The sequence below is a fragment of the Kryptolebias marmoratus genome, linkage group LG5, assembly GCF_001649575.2.
Source record: "Kryptolebias marmoratus isolate JLee-2015 linkage group LG5, ASM164957v2, whole genome shotgun sequence".
NCBI lineage: Eukaryota > Metazoa > Chordata > Actinopteri > Cyprinodontiformes > Rivulidae > Kryptolebias > Kryptolebias marmoratus.
Genome location: NC_051434.1, coordinates 6,083,426 through 6,105,220, shown reverse-complemented (window position 1 = coordinate 6,105,220; position 21,795 = coordinate 6,083,426). Strand labels below are relative to the sequence as shown.

General features: G+C 39.5%; 1 protein-coding gene across 1 annotated transcript; it reads right to left on the bottom strand.

Annotated features, from left to right (window-relative positions):
- Nucleotides 1–6,489: 6,489 nt before the first annotated feature.
- spaca4l (sperm acrosome associated 4 like) lies at nucleotides 6,490–19,294 on the bottom strand. The gene is made up of 3 exons (XM_017420271.3): nucleotides 19,143–19,294; nucleotides 8,845–8,955; nucleotides 6,490–7,549 (listed from the first exon to the last, which is right to left on the bottom strand). The coding sequence occupies exons 1-3, from the start codon at nucleotides 19,189–19,191 to the stop codon at nucleotides 7,320–7,322; spliced, it is 390 nt and encodes a 129-aa protein (XP_017275760.1). The 5' UTR covers nucleotides 19,192–19,294; the 3' UTR covers nucleotides 6,490–7,319.
- Between the last annotated feature and the right edge of the window lie 2,501 nt (nucleotides 19,295–21,795).

Genomic DNA, 21,795 nt, shown 5'->3' with positions numbered 1-21,795 from the left:
TAAAACTGAGAGGCATCCCAATAATGCCTCATTTACATTCACTAAACCTTATTATTTTTTACATCTAAGTGGATTACTTTGTATATTCAGGTTGTGGAGTTTAACTTTGCTGGTCTTGCTTGACCCCCAAAGAACTACTCCAAGTTAAGGGATGTTTCAAAAATAGTCTCTTTCTTTACAGCTTGTTTTGTCCAATAAGACACTAACGAGTTGCTTCATTAAAGGTATATTGATTTTACAGAGACATTGTTTTGTTTACTTCTAATTGGAACTAATGTATTTCAGGAGAAGCTGAAAGCATTGAATGCTGCAAAATGCTTCCCCACGCGTATCACAGTGGGTGGAGACTGCGGCGAACCCAACGCTCAGACTCATCTTGTAGTTCCAGGAAAATAAAACAATTTATTTAAAATAAAGTAACAAAAGGGCTGACGAGGGCAAAACAAACTAAATCCATAATCAGAGGCAAACATGAGGAGAACCAGACAGCGGAGGAAACGACCCGGTTTTAAAAGCAGAGAGTCATTAGGGGAAGTGGGCACAGGTGAGTGATTGCAAACTAGGAGCAGGTGGAGATGGACGTGGCAGGCAAACAAGTGATGACAGAGGACAAGTGAATGATGACAGGAAACAAAGACACAAGGAATCAGATCTGAACTAAGACAAGACTAAATGTAAAACTAACTACATAACAAAATTAAATAAACAATGAACCCAAACTGAAACGTGATTCAGAAACACGAAAACCCCAAATCCTGACAACACGGAGGCCAGGCGAGGACATCGTGGCGGCTGGATGAGGCGCCGCTGGTCACCGTGAAGAGCAGCAGGTGAGGTTGATCTGATAGGAGACGGACGGCGGCGTCCACGTGGTGGTTACACAGCAGCCATGAGGGCCGACGGTCATAAAGCCTGTCAGGGACGGAAAGGCTGTGAAAGAAATGGTCAAGTTGGGTTGTTGGGTTCAGAAGACAAAAATAACTTGTACTTTTTACCACCTGTGGTGTTACTGGTGTTAACGGCCTCATTATCAGATTTTCTCCTGTTGTTCTTCGGGACGTTCCTTATTTTTATTGTCACTTCTTCTGTTTCCTCCTTTCACTCAACAGTTGACACTAAAATGGCTCCAAACTGGAAACACCTGATTGACAACCCGCAGTAACATCAACATCCCTTTTAGTGTTGATTTCACGAACAACATGAAGGAGTAGACTTTTACTGCTGTGCAGAATTCCCACCAACACAAAAAGGACCCCTTCACATTGCACAGGCGCTTTACTGCCACCTCCGTGCTTTTACTGAACCTCTGAGGGTCAAGGTGGGAGCTTTTTACTCCACGAGACGTCAGACACCTTTCATCATCTATGAGACGCTCGGATCAGAACTCCCGGGAAGCTCCTCCCTCCTCCTGCAGCGTTAAAACGGTTTTCTTCCCACCGGCTCCTCGGCTCTCCTGTCCTCGGACAGATTTCTTCTTCCCTCACCGCAACCGGACGTGTTTAGACGTAGACATAGAAGCCATCTTTGTCAAACAAGTGAAGCCAACTTTAAACAGAGGAGGAGGTCTCAGATGAGCCTTCAAACATCTCTCTGTGAGACGGGCAAACAAAGACCCTAATGACCCTCAGGAAGGAGGGGAGGGAGACTGATCTGCATTGAATGCAGTAAAAAAAAAGCTTGGAACTCCACACTCTCCAATTTTGAAATGAAAAAGAATAGAAGTCCATTTGTTTTGTTTTTAAACTTGGAAGGCCGAGGCCCACTGTAAGGATGTTACACTTTGACACGCAGTGACGCTGCGATCGCAGTCACCGTTTAGACGAGGCCGCTGTAGTTTCCCGCCAAAATGGCGACGACACGAAGGTCTGTTTGGCTCAACGACGGTGGATGGGTTGCTTTAAAAACATAAATCTAAAAAGACTCAGGAAAATGTGAACTACCGACCGACTGCAATCGTAGCGCATGTGTGAACACGGAAGTTGTGTTTTCCCGTAAAACGAAGCCGGGAGTGTCAGAGAATGCAATTGGCGTCGGCGTGAAGAAGAACAGGCCGAAATGAACGAATTAAAAACAGCGTCGCGTGAACAGGGCCCAGATGTGCAGAGCTGGTGGAGACAAACCTCGAGAGGTCCTACCAGGTGTTGGTGCAGGGGGGCAGAAGACAAACAAACATGTTTGTTTGCGACTCGTTTTGAAACCATGCGTCATTTTCCTCCCACTTCACAATCCCGCTCGTCTTTGTGTTGTTCTGTCCCATCAAACCCCAGTAAAGACTGTGAGGTGGTCGAAACGTGACAAAACGTGCGAAGGAAAGCTCAAAGTGGGGGGTGAAGACTTTTTCATGGCTCTTGATTAGCTGGTTTTGGTCACGTTTGAACATCATCTCCATTATTTCTTTAGATTACATTTAAATAAATCCCACTTTTGATGAACTGCAGCAAACTTTGTACTTTGAAAGGATAAGTTTAGCCCAAAAACCAGATGTCCCCCTAAAGAGAAGCTGTTTACAGCATATAGATACCAGTGAATTACATTTACTATTAAATGCCAGAAAGAAAATAATACAATATTTTTTAAAAGAGTGAATTATCTTTATTTTAAAACCTGAAATGTATTTGTTTTGGTAGATCTGGACAAATGTATTTTAGTCCCTGTGTTTAAGTTCTCTATTTTTGTTTAAAACTTGGCTGTTTTAATCAGACCACAGCGATGACACTGAGACAGCGGTTTCACGGAACCCGTGGAACCAGAATTACAACAGACTGGCAGAAACAACACGAGAACTGATGAGAGGTCCATCCTTACGGCCGTGGTGGTGGGAGGAACCACAGCAGAAGGAACGCTTTGGTTTGGTTGGGTTCCCAAAAACCATTCAACAGCCAACAACTTCCAACAAAGAAGATCTGTGTTGGTGAAACAAATCAGAACGAGCTCAGGCTGCAAACTCTATGAAAATACAGAAATGAGTCCATTTTAGCGGCCCCAGGAACTAAAACAGTCTTCCTAAGTTTTCTAACAGGTGTTTCTTCAGAAATGATCCTTTATAACTTCCTGAGTCTCCTCCTGTCTTACTTGCTGAGAAGAGTTTTGATTTGCATTTTTAAGCATCGCCTCCCTTCCCCTTTTCTAATTATGCCAGCGATCATAACGCCTGTAATTCGACTAACATAAAAGGTTAAGAACTCAACTAACTTCAGATTGTCAACAAGGCAGAAAACCGCTGACTATAACCCAACATTTTAGAGAATCTGAAGCTTAGAAATAACTAATAAGTGACCACAAATTAGTCCTCCTCCTTTATTATTCCACTCTCTGTGTGAAACACCAATACCACACCATGATGGTACCACCACCATGCCTGACAGCTCACCAAACCTCATCTTAACTCCTCTTTTTCTCGTCGGGAACATGAACTTACCGTCTTCCTTATTTCTTCCTGCGGAGTTTAACTCTTGTAAAGTCCTGGTTTAGCTACAAATTTGCTCTTGGACACAACAGATTTAATTGACGTTGTTTTTTTCTTTATTTAGTTGAAGCCAGTTCGGCCAAATAAGTCACAAAAACTCAACACAGATAAATACATTTTGATTAAACAAAAGAAAACAAAAAAACAGCAAGACAGAAAAAGCAACATGGAAGATTTACGAGCTCAATGTTTCCTTGAAACATCCCATTGTTTACTTCCACGACAGAACAGTGTGTAGATCTACTTAAAGAAAGAATATTTGAATAACTACAATAATTTTCTTATTGGAAAGGTTTTTTTTTGGTTTAGTAGAGACGTCGCTTGATTTAACTCTTCATTGCACAATGGTAATTCAGGAGAAGCTAAAAGCAGCGAAAGGTTTTTCTGCTTTTCTTACAGCATGCTTCCCCACACTGAGGCCAGGATGGCTGCAGCAGCAGCGACGGTGAAGGTCATCTTGGTGGATGGAGCGCTGTTGAGGATGAGATTGTTGCAAAGGTCTGTGGTGCAACAGTCGGTGTTGGTGGACAACATTACGTTAGTCACAGACGTAAAATTGTTAGAAAGCATGTTATTGCAGGTTGCGTTGTTCTCCCTGCAGCCGGTAGAGTTGAACATCAAGCTAGATGAGAAGATGGTTAAACCTGTGGAGAAACAGACGAGTCAGATTGGTGAGTTCAGGAGCCGTAAATCTTCAGTGTCGAGGCACTATAGGATGTTTTCGTTCCTCCTCCTTCCTCCCCCTATATTAACTCGAACCTGGTTTTCTGTCCACCCAGACCTTCAGGGGAACAGTTCCCATAAAGCCCCAAAATGTTAACCTCACGTTGGGCTTAAAATAAAACGCACAGATCTGGTGGCGTGTTAAAGTAGAGGTGGCAGCTACAGGCCAGACCTATAGGTGCAGGGTTTTTGGCAATTTCAAGAATACTTACTGTATCTGTCGTTGTAACAGACGCTGTTGTTGGAGGAGCAGTTGGCGATGCCCATGCTGATGCATTTACCCATCACGTTCAATCTGCACTGGTTGCAGCTCAGGGACTCCACTGAAAGACAAAGATGGTGTGAAAGTTGTAATATAACACAACGTTCCAGCAGCTTGAGCATTAAACCAAGCTAAAATTAGACAGATTATTCTTCTTTAACCAATGATGTTGGGTTGAAAGATTACATTTTTCTTCAATCAACATTGGCGGAAATTTCTAAGGTCTGTTACGTCCGATTGAGCTAAATATTTGCAGCATTTATTGACATTAATCAATAAAAGTCTAAAGGTTTTCACCTGATTTAGGGATTTGCTTATAAAACACACATTTACTAAAGAAAAAAAATACCAAAAAAATTTCCAAAAGCGGTAATAGTTTTATGGTCTAACTTTATTTTAAAGTTTTAGTCCCTATTTTGCAACAAACCAGTAAAAATTGGCCAGAAATCAACGTCACTTTGGGTTTTCTACAAGTTCAAGTTGTTAAATGCCTACTTTATTTAAATCATATACGTTAAAGCATGATGGAAGTTTAGTTCCTCATGAATTCATTGTTTTTTAGTGGTGTTTACCCAAAAAACACGTTGGACTTTACTGTGGAGAATCCTAATTTTCAAACTGAATGTTCATATTTGAAAAGTAAGACTCGTTTTGAATTGTTTTGCTAAAGCAAATGCCTTGGAACGCAACATATTTCATCATTCACAGCTGAATCAACAAACTGAAGGCGTGGCAGTTTTCTTACCCACAACCAAAGATGCAAAAGCTGCGACGATAGCAACGAGGACCTTCCCCATCTCTGTTGGCTGATTGGTTTCTTGGTTTTGTCTCAAAGGCAAAAAAGCAAAAATTTAAAATGGTTCCACACCAGATCAGGTTATTGTTTGAAGTAAGAGGTTAGAACTGATGAGCTTGTTTATGAAGACACATATTTATATGATGGGTCAACGGCTGGAGGAGGGATTTGTTCATTAATTAAAAAAACTTGTGTCCTAGAAAAAGGACACACCTCAAACAACTCCCTCCACCTGGCTTATCTAAACTCTTCCAAACTCTGAAGTGACCTCGGGACCTTGGAGGGAACGGGTCCAATGGAAGTCCAGTTAGGGCCCCATTCAACCGAACAACACCCTCCTCTCTTATTGTTTCCATCTTTCATCCTTTCACTCATCCCTACCATTAATCATTCCTCCACTCATCCTTTTCCCAATGACACCATCTTAGGGGATTATTTCCTTGAAGTAGAACCCCCCCCCACACAGCCTTATCCTGAGTCTGACCCATCCAAACCGTCTAATTAAACCAGGAAACCCACTTTGTTTGGGTTTGCTCTCAGCTAGCAAACTCAACTTTAGTTTATGGAGTGATATCGAAGAGGGTTGGAGACACCAACTTATTATTAAATGCATTATTTCCATTTTTAGGAGACTTTAGTCCAACAATAGTCTGAAAATGCTAATTCTCCCCAAACCTAAGGCGCCGCATTTGGTAACTATTGACTGATTTGCAACCAGTTTGTCACATTTATCACTTTTCACAGCTTTAAACCATTTCCCCCCTTTAAATACAAAACTGGAAGCATTTGTTTTTGTGACTAAACTAATATATTTAACCACTTTGCTGTGCTGCAACCCAAAGGCGTCTTTCTGCCCACACTGAAGTTTCCTCATACCTTGCTTTACAGACGCTGTTTTAGAATAAATGACATAATTTACTCATCTGGTTAAGATCAGAGCTCGGGTTACTGGCTAGGGGAAGAGATAAGCCGATATGAAATGGTAACGATGGTGTACGAGGCGGGGGTACAAAGTGAGCCGAAGTCAGTCTTGCCTCATAGTTTGGTCAATTTCACCATTTTTCTTCTCGACACGGTCTTGCGACAAAGCCGTAAGTGATCAAAGACGATGACCTGAAACTTTTTATTTGCGTAAACAAGTGCCCAGTGACTCAAAGCTGCAGATCCAGTTTGTCTGGAAGGATGGCACCAAGTGGCTTGATGGGAAGCACTGAACTAAACCACGACAATAACCTCGCAGGCTCACCGTTTCCCCAAGTTTAAGATTTATTTTTCAAACTGTCAAAAACAACTTTTCCCAAAGTAACGATTCCCTGACAGAGTCTGCTTCACATAAAGAAATACAAACAGAAATGTAATCGACTCAGCTGTAATATAAATTGAGTCAGAACAACATTTAATTTGAAAAATGTGTAAAAAAAACTCATTTTACTCAACAATAATACACTAATGTCTATCAATGTTTGGAATACAAGAAAGTACAGTTAGCTTAGCTGACAGTAAACAGACACAAACCTCGGATGTTTCTGGTTAAAATAATTACGCTTCTGGAGAAATGCACTTTTATTTTAAACTTTCAATCTATCTGCTGTGAGGGAACCTGATGAATGAGCGGTTAGTAGTTTTAGCAGTTCCCTCCTTGTTTTTATTCCAGTTTTATTGTCAAGCCATGCTAAGCTAAGCTAATTATCTGCTAAACACAGTTTCAGATCTAACATCAGTTTTATTTATTTCCATCTTTGGACATTTTCAGCAAATATCTCAACTAGTCCTTCATGTACAGCGAGATACCTATCTGTCAATCAGCTTAGGAGTTCTTCGTACACTTAGTTCGGACGTCTCTGTCGTGCGTTTTTTCATCTGTGCGACTAAAAGGAAATGTACAAAAATGCAAAACGGAAAGGAGGTCAACTTATAGGAACCTTACAGAAACAGAAACACCTCAAAACAAAACAACAACAACAACAAAAAAACCCAGCAAACGCAAGAACCAGCTAACAGAAAGTAGTTTCAATCTTGTGGTGCTAATGTTTGTACAACAGTTTGGTGTTTCTGCGCTTTGTTTCATGGCGTTAAACCATCAGGTTGGCCACGAACAGGGCGGAGACGGCGGCAAGGGCCAGGCTCAGCGCAGAGGCCCCGGGGAGGCCCGGCGCGGCGTTGCACAGGTCCATGTTGCAGCATGTCTTGGTCATCTTGTACACGGTGGTGTTGGAACCGCTGGTAGGGAAATTGACGTTTTCAGTCTTGTTGCACTCCGCCATAGCAAGACAGCCCTTCATTTTGATACTGATGAAGCCAGCTGTGGAGACGGGAGGCAGACAGCGTCACTGGATGGTTCTGTCGGATCAGAACCGTTTCCACGAAGAAGATCTACATTACTGTAGATCTGAAAGGTTACAGTTACTGCTAACCAAAGGTTGACAGATCAGAGCAGCTGATGATCCATGTCCAACAAGTTCATTTTTTTATTCAACAAAATATAAGAATATTCCTCATCTAAAACACACAAATACTGAACAACCTTTGGTAGTACTTTTACACTTCAAAACAATATATATTTATTTATAATTGTAGGCTTCAGCTACTGCTTCATCTTCATCTTCCAACATGGTCACTGATAAACTGTGTACAGACGCGGCTGACTGTTGACGGGTTAATATTGGTCCGACAATTGTCCGATTGTCCTCGTTCTAAATTAAAATATAGCTATTATTTTTAACTGTTTCCAAAAAAAAAATTATCCAAAACTGAATATCTAAACATTTAAACTAGATCCAGAATTTATTCCACACCTTAACTTTCTTTAAAAGCCAGAACAGCTGTCAAAATACGGGATTTTTCGATGGGTTTGATTTTCATTTTTTGCATTATCTGTGACAAAAAGAACTAACTAAATACGCAGGTTTCACTACCAAAAGTCTAGCTTATAATTTGTAAGAAATGAGCGAAAATCAGCAGAGTTGTGTTTTGTTGCCAACAATTACGATTCGTTTGTTTACATTGAAACACCGACGAGTGTTTGCGATGGAGCGGCAGAGAGCGTTAAAGCAAACCGTCTGCGCTCAGATCTGATTTAAGTGAGAAATTCTGAACGTAACCGGAGAATTACTGTAACTGATCGACAGATTTAGGCGAGGAAGGTTTGACGTTTGACGCCATTTTGATGAGTTTGAGCTCCATTAACCTCCAGTCATTTAATACTTTAGTAAAACTTGGGATAGAAGCATAAAAATATTGAAAAATTGCTTATTTTGGCAGCTTTTATGGCTTTAAAGGAGGGAGAAGTTCATGTAAATTCACAAGTAATACTACCTGGAAGTTTAATTTCCTAACGGTTATATTTATTGATTACTTTCCAGTTCTCACCTGGCCATAAAGTTCAGGTTTTTAGTAGCTACTCAGGTCCCTTAAATGTAAATCTGCTTTGTCACTACTGTTCCTTAAATATGCTTTGACATTTGCAAGAGAAGCCTTGTTGTGTTCAGGAATGTTGTTGGTGTGGGGACTTTTCCTGAAAGCTCGTGACCAAAAAAAAAAAAATAGTTGAAGCTATTGGCATCAAGTACGACTGTTTTTATACAAGGGGCTGCTCACCTGCTTTCCCCTCGCCGCTGTAGCAGTATTCTCCGGTTTTGCACGTGGTATTAGTGGTCAGGCACAGGTCCCCAAAGCCAAATTCGCATTTGTAGCACATCAGAGCTTGACCTGTTGGGTTGAAGAGGATGGAGGACGGAGGAGAAAAGGTGGCAAGGTGGAAACAGAAGATAAGAAAACAAGAACAGATCCCGTAAATGGATTTCCAATAGCTTACATAATCCTGTCACCAAAAAAAGAAAATGCATGAGATGCTGAGAAACAAGCTCCTCTAGAAATCCAAACACTTTAAGGTTGACCTTTAATTAATAAAACAAAACCTGTGGTAAGAAACGATGCAAACAATAAACTTTAACCTCCTAAAACAGCATTATGTGTTATTGACTTGTGTTTATATTAACACCATCTATAGGTTCTGTTTCTTTAGCTCTTTTTCTGATCTTGAACTCTACAGAAGCTCCTTGTGGGCTTTGTCATGGATTAACTTCCTCAAATTTAAGTTTTATTTGTGAAAACCTGAGGTTACTGTGAGAGCAGAGAGTAAAGCCCATTCAGAAAATACAACTTGAGTTAATGGCTGTGGTCAACTTCCAGAGACAACAAACCGAGCGCCGCAGTTAAGTCGAGCTAATTGGGTTTGTTTGTTTACGTTTGTGGTTCTTGAAATGTCGTCTAAAAGCTTTGCATTAACTCAGGCTGGTTATTCGCTCCTCTCAGCCATTGCATGTGACTTGCTGTAATTTGACAATCTGGTATGCTAACAGTAAATTCAGTCCGACGTCTTCCAGTAAGTTTGCTTCCTGGTCGCAGACAAGGAATGAAGCAAGGACGAGTTCAGCTGAAATATGTTCCTGGCAAGAGTTTGAGTTTGAAAAGCAGCCCCAGTGCCTCCAAAACGTATTTAACCCCTTTTATTTCTGTTCTAAGTCAATAGAAATTGACATTTTTTGAAGGAAAATAAATGTCAAGAAAGAGAGAGTAAAGAAGGCTTTTAAAGATAATGGGGTAAGCTCATCTGTGGTGTTTAGCCTTAAAAACAAAATGGTGAAATTGCATTGAAAAGTACTGGATTGGGAGAAAATTAGTTTAAATGTGAAGTTACTGGTGAGGCCTTACTGGATCACTGGAAATAGATAAAAACAAGGTTTTTGGTGAAATTGGGTCAGCAAACATCAGAAAAGAGAGGTTTAATTTTACAAAATCCAAATGAAGTACTTTACAGCATAAACAGCTGTTTACGTCATCTGTTTTGCAACACACTGACCCAAGATAACCTGCAAACACAATCACAAGCCAGTGTCTGCCTTAATTACATCTCGTTTTATTCGGATCCAGTTTCGTTGCCACATCCAGTCATTTTGAAGACATTTCCCAGAATTCACTGCTGCTGGTTGCAAAGTTTAAGCCGACAGAAACCCTGCGGCATGTGTGACTCTGCACAAACGCTCAAAATGCTTGTAAAAAAAAACCCATCGCTCCGGTTTCAAAGACAACATCTTGTGACTGTTATTATGATTGTGAAAAGCACCAACGTCACTAAGAAAACAAAGCTACACAATGTTCTTCTGTCTTTTTTTTTAATTTAACCTGATGTGTTCTTTCAGCTTAGAAAAAAAGTATAGAGTCCAAAAGAATGAATCGTTTTTACTTTTTAAAATCTCAAGTCTCGCAGGAATAGGCTTCTGCCACAGCTGAGAAATCAAAACAACGCCGTCATCTTGTCAAGTATTTTCCGAACGCGGAAATCACAGCCCTGAGAAAAGCTGCAGGCAATAATTGGCATTTATCGCTTCTTACCGTTCGACATTAGTTAAAAATAGAGTTAAAATTTACTGTAACTAGAGGGGAAGTGTGAAAGAGTGTCTATTTTATGGTCGAAACTTATTCAAATCTTTATGACTATTAATAGGGACTAATTTGACCTGAGAAAATACACAATTAAGATACAATACTCTGCTTTTTTAGGGGTTACCAGCAAATATAAATTAAGGCCTCACTTTACGTTTGAGAGCTAACTAAAGTCACTTGTTATGTCAATGAAGGTTGAATTTTTAACAATCCTTTAGGGTTTTTCTTAGTTGTGCTGATTAAATTTAACTTTGTAAAGATATTCTTTCACACCTAGTTCAAATATTTTTGATTTTCTTATTTTATGATAGAATAATTTATAACTTCAAGTAAAATTCTGAAAAATGACTGTAAGATTGCCTTCTGAATGCAAAGATTTTATTCTTTGTTTGCGAAATTTTATCTACAAACAACAGAAACAAGTGAAGGCAGCATAGATTCACCGGAGTACCCGATAAAAAACCCCACAAAGCATGCCTTATAAACTGATCAGTTTCGATATCCTTTTCTTTAAAACACAATAAAATTCTAAATTACAGCTCTACTTCCAAATCCCAAGATCATATACTTTGAATGTTAAGTTACTCTAGAATCATTAAAAACAAGTAAAGGCAGGATAGATTTACCGGAGTACCCGGTAAAAAAACATTCCATGCATGGATGGGGAAAGAATGCCTTTTAAAGTAACTAGTTTAAATACTTTTTTCCCCTCTTAAATTAATTAAAATTGTACATAGATGTAGTATATACTTCCAAATCCTCAGACTATATACTTTGCTTGCTTAGTTTATCTACAAACAGTCGAAACAAGTGAAGGCGATAGATTCACCAAAGTACCCGGTAAAAAAATCCAAGAATGTATAGAGAAAAACTGCCTTAAAAACAGATCAGTTTAATATCTTATTTTTCCCCTCCTAAAATGAATTTACTATACAATTTGAAATCCCAAGATTACATATTTAGCTTGCTTACCTACAAACAGTAAAAGCAATTGAATGCAGCACAGATTTACCGGAGTACCCGGTAAAAAAACAAACATGCATGTCCAAACTAATCAGAATAAATGTCTTTTAGTTTTAAATCTATTAAAATAATGATAAATAAGTGGTATGTTTGATAAAATCCCAAGCTTATGGGCTTAAAAAGCTAAGTTTATTTACATACAGTAAAAACAAGTGAAGGCCAGATTCTCACTGGAGTACCATTCAGCAAGATTTTTTTAAAAAGTTTTATTATAACTGAGGGCTTCAAACAACTTCCGTCATTTTTAAAAGCACACATTTGACAAGTAAAAGGGGAAATCAACTGTAAAACATGTAAAGTGATTCGTTAAAGGGTCATGACCCAATTTGATGCAGATTTTCTTTCCCCACCCTTGAACTTTGTGTTGTCATGTCAGGATGCATTCTGGTCTGAGTCATCAGTTAGGTAACGTTCTGAATTTGGAAATAAAAATGATTCCATCGAGCCTTACATCTGCGGTTTCCACTTTTCCAGATATTCAAAACACCCAAAAATTGCTCTTTAACTTTCAAACTAAAAGGCACTTTGGATTATTGTTAACATTACTTGAAAATGTACCTTTTGTTAAAACATGATCATGTCTGGCAGCCATAGGAACCCGATTCGCTCGGATAATTAGCTTTAAAACCTTTTACATATTAAAGCACACCTATGCTTTCAAACCCAGCCGCTCCACACCCTGACCTGCATAGTTTCTTGCATAGTTTCGGTTACACCCATGCCACTGAGAGCCCTTGTGTTTAACTCTATATATGCTTCATAGATACAAAATAACCATGTTTTAAAGCAAACGTTTGATTAATCAGAATTTATCTCACCAAAACTGCTAAACTTTGGTTACAAATTTTCCTCGCTTTTATTCTTGTCCCATTCCAGCCTGGAATTGGAGTTTTGATTTTTCATTTTGACTTTAAGGTCCTTAACTTTGGCCTTAATAATTTTTACTTTGTTGTTGTTGTTTTTTTTATCTTTTTCAGCTAATCTAATTCTAATTCATATAGTTGAACTTTAAAAGACAAGTCAAATGGTTCAAAGTGTCGTGTTTCTTCTGGGTTCTGGGTTTGTGAACACGTCAGGCTCCTGCAATGCAGCCAGACGAGGAAGATGCTTCATCCTTCAGTGCTGTTCTCTGAAATCCTGTCGGACCGGATCCTCAACAATAGTGAGCCATTCTGCCTGAACATGACGCACATGATGCAAAGCTGACTCTGTTGCTCGGGGCACCTTTCATAACAATACATCACAGCATTCTATATTTAGGTGTCGGTAAAAATGTGCGGATCCGGTAAATAAAGTTAACCGTTTCGTCCCTGCCGACGTGTCACAATATGCGGTACATTTGGTCAACTTTACATCTTCTGATTGCACAGTTTTTGAAGAACACGGTGGGAATTATCTGCACGGAAATCAGATAGGTGTCAGGTGTCTCACATTCCGGTGGCCCGGTACAAATGTTGTCGCTCAACATATTTCCCAGATTTGTCACAGAAACCCAAGTCGGTCCGCGATCCATTATCTCATTCGTCTTGACCTTTTCACCATGCAGATACGGACAGTTCTAAGATGATAACTCATTGTATAAAAAAAGGTTATGAAAGAAAAAAACAATATGTAATTTCTTACTTCATGTATGGGTAAAAATTCACCAACGGTAAAACAGTGTTTTAAACTGTGAAGAGAAAGATGCACCTGTGTACAGTTTGTGTACTAGGCTCAGTTACTTTAACCTATTTCTCCACAGTTAATCATCTCTTTAAGCATTTTATTCTAAGATAGTTAATCCTAGCTGTATTTTTTTAGGTTGTATTTAATCATAATCATAATATTTATAAAAGTATTTCTGAGTTTCAGGTAAATGTTGTTTTAAACAAAACAACTTGAAATCCTCCTGTGGTGATTAAAAATAGTTACTATAGACAAACTTTCAGCTATTAAACAGTAAAGTCTTTTATGAATTATTATGCTGCTAATTAATATTAAACATTTATTTATATAAAAACATTCCCACTAATTTGTCATCTCTTTCATTACCTGGAAGTACCAGGAAGTCATTTTCCAGTTTGTATTTGTATTGTATTTTAAATGTTTACAAATATAGTATTTTTTTTTTTTTTTTTGTGGAGAATAATGTGAGGGGCGACGCAGCACAGGAAGAAGGTCGCAGGTTCAAACCCCGGGTTCTCCGGTTTCCTCCCCTAGACTAAAAATCTGCATTCAGTCGGTAACTCTAAACTGTCACCAGGTGCGACGGAGAGGGTTAAATGGTTGCTCGTCTCCATGTGTCTCTGATGGACAGGGCGTCCCCTGTCTCTCACCCAGGGACTGCTGGGGGGTACGGACCAGCTCCCTTCGACCCCGCCACGGAAAAGTGGGTAAAGAAAAAAAGATGGCTGAGTAAAGAATGTGATCGCTAGAACACTGAATGTGAAGCGCTGCAGCTATGAAAGAGGAAAAATAAAGTCCCTTCTAACTAAAAAACTTTAATTAAACTAACATTTGGTTTAATAAAACACCTTTGAAATTACAAGTTACCTCTGACAGACAACACCTTGTCGATTGTTTTGACACATTTTAGCTCACCTGTGAGGCGTGGTGCATAATGTGTGGCGCCAGTCTTATACCGCCCTCTACTGCTGCGTCACCAGAACTGCAGCCTTCAGATTATTAATTTCCACTGATAAATACATAAAAATCCACCTCTCAAAGTTAGGTTAGAGACTAAAATGTGATTTCTATCTTTGATATTTTCCAGCAGTCGAGTCAGGAGTGAATTGTGGACATTCAAACCAAAACTGCAGCTTTGCTCCAACAGTTAGGAGTGAAATGAAGCAGATGCTGAGAGAAAGTGGACATTATGGACTTTATTTAAGACTACAGTCCACCTAGAGGCCGTCCTGCTGCTGTGCACGTCCTCAGGTGCAGAAACAGAAAACGCCTGTGCCTGTCACACTCTTTCAAATCAAAACGCCTGCATTCACGTCGCCCAGTTAGGCGCTGTGTTTTCTGAAATGAGCGCATCCAGTTTAACCCAGAGGGCACCAGCTGTTGTCAGCTCTTTGGGAAAATATTTGTTTCCAGTTGCAACAAGCGCCTGTTTTGAATGTCCGCATTTTTGTCGCAGACTCGGCGGCGGCGCGCCCGTGTGACTCCCAGAAGGAATTAGGAACACAAGATCCTCCCTTAAGCTGAAAATCTAGCACCGTCTCAGCGTCAGAAAGGAGCTCCGCTGATTCCCACGTTCGGCCGGGAAAACGCTCGGAGCAGTGAGGGCGTTTGGAACGAGGCACAAATAGTCGAGTCAGTACGCAGACAAGTTTACTGAGTGAAAAGTAACGAGTTGACTGAGCAAACATTGACTGTAAGCTTCCCCAAACAACAATCATTGTTTACTCTACAACCTCAAAAGAGGAGGAAAATAATAAACTGAGTGGGTCACGTTCTGTTCAGATAGTTTCTCTCTATGTTCACTTGGACAAGTTTTAATAAACTTATTTCACTATTTAATTTACATTAAAAGCTACAGCGTAGACAAATACCTTTAAAGGCATGGAACTACAATTTATTCAAGTACTTATTCTTCAGTTCTAATGACAATGCTGTGTTGCAATTCTTTCAACAAGCACGGACCGCTAAAGCTTCTACTAAATTATGTAACACTGCAGATTACTTCATCCATCTGCCAATCAAAACTCAGAAAATCTAAACTTCTCTTTAGAGCCATAAGAGCATCTTTCACTACCAAAAAATGAGTAAAATCAGCAGCGTTGTTTTGTTGCCAACAACAAGTCAAACAAGTCGTTTGTTTACATTCAAACACTGACGACTTCACTTAGCAGATAACGAGAGGAGACAGAAGTGGAGTCATTCAAGCAAAAGTTGGAGTTAAGATCAGATAAAATGAGCTGCGCTGAGATGTTCCCAACTCTAACGAGAGAATTACCGGAACTGATCCGTCAAATTTAGCTGTAGACATATTGGCATGTTTTTAACGCAATTTTTCCGAAAGAAGATACTCCGAACTTTACCGGGAGAATTTCCGTAACTGATCGTAACCCATCGCTGAGTATAACTGTAAGCGAAGGCGAGAAATATTTGCTTGTTTTCTAGCGCAATTTTTACGAAAGCTGACTTTTAAATTTTACTGGGAGAATTACCGGAATATTCGGTTTTCTAACTCAAGTTTTACGAAAGGAGACGTTCCGAACTCTAATGTCTGTAACTGATCGCCAAATTAAGTTGCAGACAAAGGCGAGGAATATTTGCTTTTTTTTAAACGCAAATCCTACGAGAAGAAGTATTTCTAACTATCCCGGGAGAATTACCGGAACTGATCGCCTAATTTCGCTGAAAACAAAGGCGCAAAAAATTCACTGTTTTCTAATGCAATTTTTTTTTTTTTTACCAAAACCCAGTTGAGTTTGACTTCCAATAACCTCCAAACAACCATTTAATGAAATAATGTTAGAAAGCACAAAAAAAAAATCACAATAAAATGTGCATATTCTGTCAACTATTATGGCTTTAAAATGTGCCGAAACACAATGGGTCCTTCTTGCAGAGTCCTGACCCTACATTTCCATCTCTGGAAAAATCCTGACATAAGGGTCTGACCAGCAGCCAACAGCCACACGGTGGTAAAAGGTTTTGTTTATTTTTCTGGCAGCTGGTGTTTGGGGAAACCTTGCAGTCTCCTGTAACGTGTTGACCTCAGACACAAACCTGAGCAACCTTCTGAGATCATCCTCTTCCTCGTAAACACTCATTACTGCCGGCTACTTCTGTTGCCTCGCTGTGTAATTTTCTGCCTTAGTGAATAATTCTTCTAGTCGCCAAAAATAGATTGTTATCTGTTTGGGGTAATAATCGACGTAAGTAAGACGGTTTTAACAGCTCAGGGTGTGGTTCCAAACAGGACGTCGGAGCAAAACATCTGAGATCTCAAGGGCAGAACCATCAGAAAAACAGTCCCTAAACACAATGGACGGGAGGACAAAAGAGCTGAAATCAGTCTGTGGATGTGGAATTTGATACTTGGGAAACAGCCTTGGCTTTTACAACATGAGGAATTTCTCAGGCTGGCAAGTGGAGACATTATTCAGAGCTTTTAAAGGCCTCTGGAAAAACACCGCGGTCGTCTCCCAGCCTCACCCTGAGCTGGAATAGGAGCGGAGCGTAAAGCCCGCCGCGCAGGAGACAATAAACAGGCGGATTCCACGCCGCCTGAAAGCCAGGCCGGCGACAGGCGGCGCAGTCAGAGAGCTTGTTTGTTGAAATGTGTCCATTTATCTCTGGGCAACAGGCTGGAAAAAACTTTTTATTAGTCTGCAGAGATGAAGCCAAACGTTATACGAAGGGATTTCCGGGCGGCGCTACGGCAGCCGGCAGAGAGAAGCGGTCAATTTCAAAGGAAATAAAATGATTAAAATTGTAAAAGAACCATTGGTGAATTCATATCAGTTGGAAAGCTTTGATTTATTAGGAAGATTATGGGATATTTTAGTTACTGGGATCATCAGATGGAATCTCATTTATATTTAAACCTGAATTACAACAAAGATTTATATTTTTATTTAGTTTTTACTGCAGCTTGAGATCATTCTGCCAGCAGGGGTCAGACACGTGTAATGCGGTTAAATACCTTTTATATTAAAAAAAACGTAGCTAGTGATCTGATTTAACCATAATTCCCCAGATTTATCATAATAAATGCTGAAACTAAAGCTGCATTTGTTGCTTTTAATACATTTAAAATAAAGTGATTTGTAATAAAACGTGTTTTTATCTGAGTAAACATTTAAATTATTCTAAACTAGCGGCAGCGTTTAGGAAACGTTATGGACCATTCGCCCTTTAGTCAAATATTTAAACAGTTTTTTAATTATGTGTTTAAATCCTTTCGGCCATCTTGAGGCTTTCTGTTAGCTAATCAAATAGACGATCTGAGCCAGCGGTTAGATTTGTTTTGTGTCCAACCAATATTCAAATATTAAAATTTGAGAACCCAGTTTGCTGCCGTGCGAAGAACCGCAGAGGTGTTGGTCAAAACGCAGCTCAGCTCTTGCTGCTGGATTTTATCTGCCGAGCTTCGACGAGTGTCGTACAAACACAGATACGGCAATGGGGCGAAGCTAAATGTAGCGTGTCAAGACTTCCTCATTTTACACGACTGGTTTTTGCATTCGGGTCAAGACGCTGGAAGAAAAGCCTCCATTTGAATAGAATAGTTTGTGTCGGACTTTGACAGTCAAACTAGGTCACTCGCGCATCTGTGTCATTAATTTGCAAGTCAGATGGTTCAACAAGAGAAAATTTAGTTCAGATTAACATGAGGTTAACCTAATTCAGGTTGAGGTTGCTAATTATAAATCTTTTATCTGACAAACATCTTTACTAATGGTTTTATTGAACGTTGAGGCTGAATTATTAAGTAAACAAAGTTAAATGTTAATTTCACCAACAACAACAACAATGGGACTTATTGGCGTCCAACAAAAAACAATTCAGTCTAAAAGGCCTGCTTTTGTACAGTAATATCTAAAAGATTTGACAAACTACTGCAATCTGTTTTAAATAGTTTTAATTAAAGGTTAACTGAGCATCCATTAAACAAACAAAACCAACTATTGAGCTGTTCTGTTTACCTAAAGCCCTCATTTATAAAATGGAGTCAGCTGAGCTGATAATAAAAAAAAGGAGGGTGCAGTACTGCTGATGGTCGCCAGGGGCTTTAAAACATTCCTGGTTCCAACATCCTCCCTCTTCAACAAATTTTCTGTCATAAAAATCCAAATTAGTACATTTTCCTCTCAAATATAAACATATGAGTTAGATTTGCTTTACTGGACAGGCTGTTAGCGGCCAATTTCCTGCTTTTATTGGACAAATTTCTTTGTAGACAGGTTCCGTCTAAAACAGAATTATATTTTTCTTGGTCTAAAACGACAAAAACATCAATTCTGAACTTCCAAAGCAAAGCTAAAAGGAAAAAAAAAACATTAAGCTACGTTTTCATGCAACTCATAAAAACTTTTATTTGTTAAAAGCCAAAGAGGATCTAATAGGTCCTTTTGTTTAAAACATGAAAATGATTTTAAAGCTGAATTTTAAACTTAAAATGATTTAATAAGTGTTTTGGTGTTGATAGGATCCAGGTTTTAGTCTGAGGTTGGTTCTTCCTCAGAAACACACCCAGTTTGCAGCAGTTTCCAACATGACAACACCCAAATCTTCATTTCAACCTCAGAGCACAAAAACAGTTCAGATCCTCTTTTAAAGCCAATTATTAATTATTACAACACGACCTGCTGCTCACAGTTAAAAATAACACATTATTATTTTTTAAACAAATAACTCCACATTTGAACTTGTTATTATCTAATAAAAAATAACGGTTTCATCTGAGTGAATGAGTGAGGCTTCATCCTTACCTGCTGCAAAGCAGACAGCCACAGCAAACATGAAAATAACTCTCTTCATTCTGGAGGAAAGTGTCAGAGCTCAGCAGCTTCTCACCGTTACAACCTTTGCTTTTTTTCCGCTTTTTATTCCGAACATGGCTGCATTTATTCTCCACCGCCTCCCATCCGCGCGTCACCGTCAGCCAATCAGGAGCCGAGCTGCGCGGGACTCCAGCACAGGTGGGGCTTCTTCCCGGGTGGGGGTGGAGGAGGGGGGTTCAGCTTACAGAGAGCAGGTAAGAAAAAGGGACAGATGTGGGTCAGGCCATGCTTTCAGACCCACAGTGAGATCAGTCCTGATGTCCTCAGCTCCAGAAATGGCTTCCAGCTGCGTTCACACTGCTGACAAACCGGGACCTGATTCCGATTTCTTTCGCCCGATGCACAGCACACATCGGATTTGTTTTTTTTGCGGCAGCGTGAACGTCACAAATCACGATTTTTTTTTTTCCCCAGGTCTTTTCCGTATCTGGTGCTGATTCGGATTCATATCCGATGTTTGTTCAAAGCGACCTCAGTGTGAACACTCCTGACGCGTTTTTATCCGATTTTTACATCGGATAAAAGGTCGGATGTTCCTTCCACTCTCAGCTTCATCGTTAACATTTGCGCTCTTCTTCTTTAATCTTTTCCCATTTGGACGTACGGTTGGCTCTGATTGGACAGCAGCTCTAGCATCAACACACGCACGCCAACAGCTCAGGGCTTTTCGTAAAAAACGGTTACAGAAATTCTCCCGTTAGAGTTCGGAATATCTCGGCTTACGTGACCCGTGCTGCAGGAACGGGCCAGAACAAAAACACGTAAAAACATTCATTTTTGTCGTAACTGAGATTTGCGTAAAAATTAGTCCATAAGGACACCATCTTGCGATCCCGTAAACTAAAATATCCCATAATCCTCCTAATCTACTATTGAACCAAAGTTTTCTAACAGGTCTGACTTCAGAAATAATCCTTTTAAATTGACCATATTTCTCTGCCTTCCTAACAATGGGAAATCCCTTCGTATAATGTTTGGCATCAATGTGAAGCTCGGAGAGTCCATGTCTGGTATTCCTGATGTCGTCCCTCCGGATCAATAAAAATCTAGTTTTTGATCCAGGACTCTCGTAAACAAAACCAGCCTGTTGCCAGGTGACGAATCGTCACATTTCAACAAACTACGACTCATTCTGAAGCTCTGAGGTGGAGGATTTAAAAATAATAACAACTCAATATGAAAAACCCTCCTGGTCGTGACTCATTTTGCAGCATGGGTCACATATTTGGAGTTCTAACAGATGACAAGAATTGTTCTGAGTCAGCGCTGACTATTACCGAAATATCTCATGATTTATTTTATTCAATAAAACTCTCAGGAAGACACATTGGATTTACTGACCTAAACTCTGAGACTGATCCCCAACACGTACTCTGAGTGTTAACGAAGTCTTTAAAAATCAGACATTTCACTGCTGTCATTTTCAGCCGTGAGACGTTAGAAAGTAAAAGATCTGAAGAAACAAACTAGTTTGAGCTTTATAAAATCCATTTAACAGTTTGATTTTTACAGATGAGAAAACCAAGCTTCTCGAGGAATAAAACGGTTTTATTTCATCGCAACAGACAGCAGAAATATCCACTCAGTAGGTCAATAATCTGTCCTGGAGTTCCTGTTTAAAAGTTTAAAATTACCAAACAAGAACACAGATAAAGTTACAAAAGGTGACACAGAAGCTGAAAATGATTTACATGATTTACGAAAACAAACAAATGTGCTTCAGTTCTGTTTTCCTGGCAGAAAAACAGAAGCTGTCATTGTTTTCGTAAACCTTGCAGAATTCATTTATATTTATATTTCTCTTTTTAAATAAAGTCAGCTGCTGATCCTATTACATACTGCCTCGAGTCGTCCCCGACGCCTCGGCTCCGGTTACCGACACGACAAAGAATCTTTTTGCTTTTGTCTTGTTACCAAAATCATTTTTTATCATCGGACGTACATCTACAAGCTCTTCAACATGTCCCCCCACAGCTAATCGCTGTTAGCTAACACTAAAAAATGGCTGCAACAGCTAATTTTACAGATAATAAGCTAAATTTTAATCAGAGTTTTACCAACACAAACTTCAGGGACGCCTCATCAGGAAACTGTCACTCTTAGAACAGCAATAATTGTTAAATATTAAAAGTATACTGGAGGATAATTTAATTATAAATCAAACAACTAAAAGCCAAAACAGAAAAATAATAATTTTGAGTTAAAACCCTGCTTGGCTGAATGAACAGCCTGTGTTTGCAGCTGAATTACCGGAGACTCCGGTAATTCTCCGGTAATTCTCCCTGACTTCAGTGTACCTGCTGAAAACCTGTGGGTTGTTTTGTTTATGTTTAATTCAATTGAAATTAGGGTTTTAACCGAGACTAAGCGTATATTAACGGTAATCTGCTCAGGCTTCTTCCTGGTTTACAAAACAGGAAAAAACAACAACCGTATTGTGAGAACCGGTTGAGTTTGTTTAAGACTTTAAAAACTTCTCTGTTCGTCTGGACTGCAGGTTTCCAACAACAACAACGTTTGTGTTTAACTTTTCAAGTTAAACTCAAACATTAAAAAAAAAGTTAAAAGTTAACTTGTAAAG

Excerpts from the sequence above, each read along its gene's own strand:
- spaca4l (XM_017420271.3), bottom strand. The coding sequence starts at position 19,191 with ATGAAGAGAGTTATTTTCATGTTTGCTGTGGCTGTCTGCTTTGCAGCA. Across the intron at positions 8,956-19,142 it reads GGCTGTCTGCTTTGCAGCAG|GTCAAGCTCTGATGTGCTAC; the intron begins GTAAGGATGAAG and ends TCAACCCAACAG. Across the intron at positions 7,550-8,844 it reads CAGCGGCGAGGGGAAAGCAG|CTGGCTTCATCAGTATCAAA; the intron begins GTGAGCAGCCCC and ends CCGTCTCCACAG.